Source organism: Panthera uncia (genome assembly GCF_023721935.1).
Source record: "Panthera uncia isolate 11264 chromosome C1 unlocalized genomic scaffold, Puncia_PCG_1.0 HiC_scaffold_3, whole genome shotgun sequence".
Taxonomy (NCBI): domain Eukaryota; kingdom Metazoa; phylum Chordata; class Mammalia; order Carnivora; family Felidae; genus Panthera; species Panthera uncia.
Window position 1 is genome coordinate 50,368,163 of NW_026057584.1, and position 7,742 is coordinate 50,375,904.

The 7,742-nt window shown below is 35.4% G+C and overlaps 1 protein-coding gene across 1 annotated transcript in view; it reads left to right on the plus strand.

The window, feature by feature from the left end:
- Positions 1-4,707, plus strand: part of NCKAP1 (NCK associated protein 1) — a 108,456-nt gene extending 103,749 nt beyond the window's left edge. Inside the window, exons 28-31 of the mRNA XM_049615378.1 lie at positions 1,693-1,809; positions 2,414-2,523; positions 2,864-2,953; positions 3,783-4,707. Coding sequence (XP_049471335.1) covers positions 1,693-1,809; positions 2,414-2,523; positions 2,864-2,953; positions 3,783-3,899 — 434 coding nt within the window. The 3' untranslated portion in view covers positions 3,900-4,707. The remainder of the gene's footprint in view (positions 1-1,692; positions 1,810-2,413; positions 2,524-2,863; positions 2,954-3,782) is intronic.
- The last annotated feature ends 3,035 nt before the right edge of the window (positions 4,708-7,742 follow it).

Consider the following 7,742-nt stretch of genomic DNA (forward strand, 5'->3'; position numbering starts at 1 on the left):
TTTCATTGAACTAGAGCTATTTACCATAGAGTCTGTACATTGTTACATTGTATTAAACATTTAAAAGATTGTAAGTCCAGCTCTTTGAAATGTAATACCCAGAATTCTGTAGATATTTCTAGATTTTTCTACAAAGTAAGTAACATTTTATCTGTTTCTGATACTTAAGTGCCCATCCCTGTCCTCTTGCACCTAGCATGTTTGGCTGGGTTCATCTGTTCTTTTTTTATTTAACATTGATTTTTGTCTCATTCTTCATGCAATATGTTAATTTATAGTCACATGAGTGCCACGATTACTCATTTTGCCACAGTTACATTTTTCATAACTAAATTTAAAAAAGTTTTTTTTAATGTTTATTTTTGAGAGAGAGAGAGAGAGTGAGTGGGGGAGGACCAAAGAGAGGGAGACACAGAATCCAAAGCAGGCTCCAGGCTCCGAGCTGTCAGCACAGAGCCTGATGTGGGGCTCAACCCATGAACCGTGAGATCATGACCTGAACCGAAGTCAGATGCTTAACCGACTAAGCCAGGTGCTCCCATAACTAAATTTTAAAAACACATTCTGGCTCTTTCAATTCTTACGTATAAGTGGTGGGATGAATAGTAGGGTAACTAGAATTTCCCAGGTACCAGATTCAAGTGCCTAGGTAACGTGCAATTTTAGTACACATTACAATAAATGTTTTAGAAAGGATTAGGTCTTAAAAGACTTAGGGCGGTGCTAGTTATTTTTATTTATGACTGGTTCCTTCTGTCTTCTAAAATGGAGAGGTTGGAAATCTCCACTTTCCACATTTATGTCTTTTAAATAGTAATAGTAAACTTCAAATCACTTTTATATCAATTCTAGAAAAAAATAAGGATTTTTTTAAATGACATTACAGAGTATGATATAATAAATTTTCTAAACAACAATAAACAATTTTTTAATAAAGTAACATCAGTTTTCAGGGTGCCTGCGTTGCTCAGTTGGTTAAGTGTCTGACTCTTGATTTTGGCTCAGGTCATCATCTCATGCTTGTGAGATCAGGCTCTGCATCCGGCTCTGGACTCCACGCTGAGTGTGGAGAATGCTTGGGATTCTGTCTCTGCCTCTCCCCCTGCTTGTCTGTCTGTCTGTCTGTCTCTCTCTCTTTCAAAATAAACATTTGAAAAAAAATTACTTACCAGTTTACAATTAAGAAATTTTAGGGGGTGTCTGGATGGCTCAGTCAGTTGAGCATCCTCTTGATTTCAGCTCAATCATGATCCCAGAGTTGTGGGATCCAGCCCTGTGTTGGGCTCCACGCTGAGCGTGGAACCTGCTTGGTATTCTTCCCCCTCCCCTACACCCCTGTCTCCTGCTAGTGCGTGCGCGCGCTCTCTCTCTCTGTCTCTCTCTAAAATAATAAATAAAAATTAAGAAATTTTAGGATTCCACTTATCCTAATCACAGTTTTTACCCTATAATCTTACAATTTTTTAAAAAATTGTCTTTTTGTTAGAGGTTCTCGAAATATGCTTGAGTAGTGATAATAACCAATGATGTATATTATTTCTGTTCTATATTTCTTATAACAGTTCTGATTAGTTCTGTAGAAGCTCAGTAATGTACTCTATACAAAAATTAAAATTACTTTATCTCGTTTGATTATTAACTCAAGTAATTTTAAAGAAGTACCTTGGTTTTATTTTTAATTTTCTCTCTTAGAAAACATAAGTCCAGAAGAAGAATATAAAATTGCCTGCCTCCTTATGGTCTTTGTGGCAGTTTCTTTGCCGACACTGGCTAGTAATGTGATGTCTCAGTATAGCCCGGCTATAGAAGGTAATAGTGGTTTAAAATTATTTTGACAATGAAAAAGTCAGGAGTTTTGATACAATAGATACTCTTCAAGTAATTAATGTTCATTTATGATAGAATGTAGGTTAACTTACTAGCCACTTAAGTAGCTTTGTAACCTTGAGTAGTTGATTTTCTAAGCTTTCCATATCTTGATATATGAAATGTGTGTGTGTGCACCTTTGGGTGCTTGACTGTGTGTGACAGGGGATGGTGAGGGAGTATCCATCCAACTCTTAAGATTGTTTTGAAGATTGACAAAATGTAAAGCAGCTGAGAACTTTTTTAGGTTTCGGAGAGAATATAAAACTAATGTATAATTTCTTTTAGGGATTTTTTTGAAAATATGCCTGTTCAACGCAGGCATAATCATTTGTTGCTTTTTTTTTGCTATAGTATTTTTGAAAGCACTAGTCCTCATAACAGTGAAAGGAGAGCAAGGCAGGCTGTGTCCCAACTCTTTTTAATAACTCTTTTGAATCACTATTTATGTAGATTGTGAAGTCATTCATTAAAGACTTGCCTTTTATGTATTATTTGAAATTTTGGGGTCTCGCAAAAACCACAAACCCTATTTGCACTTTCTCAGGGCACTGCAACAACATACATTGCTTGGCTAAAGCCATCAACCAGATCGCTGCAGCTTTGTTTACAATTCACAAAGGAAGCATTGAAGACCGACTGAAAGAATTTCTGGCGGTATGTATAATCTAATAGCAGAACTCATGACATTTTATGAGGAAAATGACAACTGTCAGATACAACAGAATAAATTCTCTTTATTTATTTATTTTTTCTGGAAGGAGGACCAGGTGAAGGCAGGCATTAAAATCAAGGAGCCATTTGACATTTTTTCCCTTAACAGATCTCTCCTAGAGCTCTGCAATATGATCTTCTTTTTTTCTAAGCTGATGTTTGGACTGCCTTAGAATTTTGCCCATTATCTTATATGTAGCTGTATTATAAGTTGAAGCATACTGAAAATAAACAAGAAACTTGTGAACATTAAAACTTACTTAAAATGTCTGTATACTTTAAGCTTGCATCCTCCAGTCTACTGAAAATTGGCCAGGAGACAGATAAAACAACAACAAGAAATAGAGAATCTGTTTATTTACTGCTAGATATGGTAAGTCTCGTTTTATTTTTTATTAACAACAACAAAGTTTCTGTTATTCCTGATAGTCTTTTCTTGGGATTTAGTAATTAAATATCAGTAAGAGCTGAAGTACCTTTTTGATCCCTTCTGTTCAGTTCACTCTTTCTAAATATTGCTGGAAAGACTGACATCACTTGTATTTTACCAAATGGCAACCATATCAGAAGACAACAAAATAAAAGATTTGCATTCTTGGATTCTCTATGCCTAGTCAGTGCTGTCTCTTCACCATCCAAACCAGCTATGCTTGTTTCTACCATGTGACTCTTCCCTCACTTGAAATAGTTTCCTTTTCCTGCAGAGATCTGTATCTGTCTTATGATTTAGCATACCCCATAGCTATACTATACTCTTTGTCTAGGTAGACTTTCCTCATTACTCTGGCCCACATTAATCTTTCATCCCTTTTGAACTCCTGGCTTTCCACTTCATTACAGCTGGTCTTATGTTTATTTGGCTTTTTTACTTAGTCTTGGGAACCCAGTGGGACTTGATGATATGGACCATATTTTGAATATGTTTGTATTGTCTTGCATGTCTAGTGTATTGTTGAGGGCAAATGTGAACGTGCTCAATATATTCCTGTTGATTAATAGACTTCATTGAAAAGTGGTGATTTTAGACATTTTGCTAGCAAAACATTGTGACACGTTTATATTTCAGGTTTTAAAGTAAAAGGAAAATAATTTTCTATCAATTTCTAATAAGAACACTATAGAAATTATGATTTACTGGCTATGAGTAAATGTTCCCATTATAAATAACTTTAATTCTTTGATGAATTTTTGCAACTTTTCAGATTGTGCAGGAATCCCCATTCCTGACAATGGATCTTTTGGAATCTTGTTTTCCTTATGTCTTGCTGAGAAATGCATACCATGCTGTCTACAAGCAAAGTGTTACATCTTCCGCATAAAATATCTACTTATTGAAGACAAGCACGCATTTTTGTTGCTTTGGTTTTACCTGTAAACTGTGGAACTGTTTTACCTTGAGGCCTGAAAAGCAGTTTTGTGGATTATAAATTTCTTTCCTACGATTGTATTTTCTGATCATTGGTTTCATTTAATATGGTTGTACTACAGTACACTTGGTTGATTTAGCTTTTACCTTCACTGAATTCACTAAAATTATTCCTATAATTTTAGAAGATCATTGTTTGGAAAGCATACATTATCTCTATGTTTTTGATATTTGAAAATGAAAAAACCCTTTGCTTGTTTATTTCTGAAAAAGAATTGTATTTAGTGATTATTTTAGATAGTGATATTATAGCATTCATCTGTGTGTAAATTATTTCATATAGGGAAGAGTTCTGATCTGTACCTATGGTTCTTATTGAAAACAAAACTGGATGTGCATTTCTGTGATGTTATGAATACATTTCTACTTTATTTTGAAACATTTGCCAAACTAAATACTGTAACACTATATAACATTAAAAACGTTAAAGGACTGCTTAGCATTAGAAGCAGACTATGTCCGGAAATTCTAAAACAGCAGCATATGTTGTTGCTTGTATAAAGCCTGGTGATAATTTTTAGACTAACTTCCATGGTGCCCTACTGGCATTAGCACTACCATTGTACCCTGCTGTATAATAAACAATCTTAGACATTTATCAATTGTTGATACAAATGTTAGTCCCTAACCACTTTTTATATGTTTTAAATTTTTGAAATTCAAGTGTACCTGCCATAACATAAAATAAACACTAGACTGTATCCCATTTTGAATTATTTCCTTAATTATGTATCTCTAGAAATGTATTCAATAATATGAGAGTTTTAGTTTCAACTTAGTTTAAAATAAACTTTAGGAATGTCTAAGTATAGCATTTGATGCCAGGTCAGCTGTCACAAACTTTGCTTAAATATTTTGAAAGAACACTCCACAGGAAAACAATTTTAAACAAAATTGGAAAATAAAATCACATAACATTTTTTAAAAATTAAGAACTAAAAGGAAATTTGTGCCATCACATTACTAATTGTTTATGTGACCAAATGGACAGTTACATGAAAGAATGGGAATAGAATGATTATGGAACTAGCGCACATGTTGCTGAGAACTACTACATCAATCATGAATAAATGGGAAAGACCTGCTTAGTGGTTGGCATGGAGGGCAGAGGAGCTCATTTGGTTTAAAAACTAACCTGTTTCTCAGCAGCTTCCTATCTGGATATCAAATAGAGCTTTTTTCACAACTTTTTTTTTTTTTAAACGTTTATTTATTTTTGAGACAGAGAGAGACAGAGCATGACTGGGGGAGGGTCAGAGAGAGGGAGACACAGAACCTGAAACAGGCTCCAGGCTCTGAGCTGTCAGCACAGAGCCCGACGCGGGGCTCGAACTCACGGACCGCGAGATGGTGACCTGAGCCAAAGTCAGCCGCTTAACCGACTGAGCCACCCAGGCGCCCCTCACAACTTCTTATAGTATACACTGGTAACATGTGAAGAGGAAAGAAAGCCACCATGAATTCAGTTATAGAACGTTCTTCTTTGTTCAGATACAGAGAGTAGAATGACATTGAGGTGCCACAAGATTCTCATATTGCTATTTTGTGGATGATTTTTCCAGTTTATATTTAAAGCAGAGAATAGTTGTCACTGTTGAAAATTTTCAGTGGTTCAGTGAGGATTTTTTAATAGAATACTTTTAGACTTGAAATAGGCTGATGATGCAGCGAGCAGTTAAAATTAAGACTAAATGTTGTTTATTTTGAAATATTAGTATCCTAGAGTGGTGGTAACTTGTTGGTAATCGATATCCTGAGAGGGAAAGTAGGCATTTGAATATGTGCACTTAGGGTTAAAATGAGGTAGGGCGCACGTACATATGCCATTATTTACCCCTGTTCAGGCCAAGAAGATAGCACTCCTTCATAGTCTTGTGAAGTTTTTCTTGCCTGAGTTTTTTTCCTCATATACCCAAACTGACTGACTGACTGACTGACTAGTGTCTGATTATTCTTAATAGTCTATCAAAAAAAAAAAAAAAAAAAAGACAAAGGTAACTTGGAAAATTTAAGGTAAAAGTAAATTGACAGTATTATTTCTGACATTTTGTTTAACTTTTTTTTTTGTCTTAACTTTTCTTACTCTAAACTTAAACCACAACATACCGTTTTTGTTGTTTTTTGTACAATCCTGCGATACCATGTATGCTAGCCCTATATTCTGCTTATTTCACTCAATAGTTGAAAAGTTCTTTGCTTTTTTTTTTTTTAATGCCTCCACATATGCTGTGACTAATTTAATAATTTCACTTGGATGAACATTTAGGCAACTTCTTGTTTTTCATTATAAATATCTTGTATCTATATCTTGGTCAACTTGTCTCCTTAGGATAATTTCTCACAAGATTGCTTGGTGGAAGCATGTACACATTTTAAACTTTGACACATAATATTAGATTTCCTTCTAGCACGACTGTATCAGTTTTACTCCTGCAATTGTGGGAATATATTTTTCTCTATTATTGCCAACACACCTTTGCCTCTTCAAAAGGTGAAACACACCTCTTGCTTTAATTTGCATATCCTTGTTTATTAAGGAGGTAGAATCTCTGTTAATTGGTTACTTTTATTTCTTTACTCACTTTCATTCTCATTTTTTTTTTTTTTAATGTTTATTTTGAGAGAGAGAGGAAAGTGGGGGGAGGAGAGAGAGAGAATCCCAAGCAGTCTGTGCACCGGCAGCACAGAGCCCAGTGCGGGGCTTGATGTGAGATCATGACCTGAGAAAATTAAGAGTCAGATGTTTAACTGACTGAGCCACCCAGGCTCCCCCTTTTTGTTACTTTCAAAAGCTTTTACTTTAAAATACTAGTTGAACACTTATTTGCATATCTAAACATTTTTAGTACATATAGTTAGGGTTGAAAACAGCTCCCCGTTCAGTCTTGAGTATAGTGATATGGCTATTAAAATATACTAATAGTGCATAGTAATTAATGTTAGGGCGCAACTACTTTGATAACTGAATTTTACTTCTTTTTTTTTTTAATTTTTTTTTAACGTTTTATTTATTTTTGAGACAGGGAGAGACAGAGCATGAACAGGGGAGGGTCAGAGAGAGGGAGACATAGAATCTGAAACAGGTTCCAGGCTCTGAGCTGTCAGCACAGAGCCCAACGCGGGGCTCGAACTCACTGACCGTGAGATCATGACCTGACCCGAAGTCGGCCGCTTGACCGACTGAGCCACCCAGGCGCCCCGATAACTGAATTTTAATTGAGTTTTAGAAGTAGAGGACATTTATTTCCCATGTCCAAGTTAAGAAGAGCATGGCTACAAAAAGAGTATATATACCTGTTAAAGAACAAAAAGATGTACAGTTTAAATGTATGAATGTAAGAATCAATTGAAATTACACCAAGATTGTAATTCCCTTATTCTATTATAGTATGATAGTAAGAATCCGATGCAGTTGAGCAAATATTGGCTGGATGAGATAAATTTCATCTAAGCTAGCAGTACCCCTACATATTCTTCAGTAAGTGAAACTGGGGAATAAGCTTAGGAATTCCATGAGCTTGCATGGATGGGTTAACAAGGCATAAAGAGTTAGCCATAGGATGTACACCCACGTTTGGGTAAACAAGATGAGGTAAGTAAGATTAGGTATGGGGCAAAGGCCCCCAATATTGACAAAGGCATAGGAATAGGAAATCTCAGGATGAAAACATCCAAGATGAGGTAGACAACATTAGGTTTCAGGGCAAAAATGCCCCCCAATTTAGTACAATGGCAG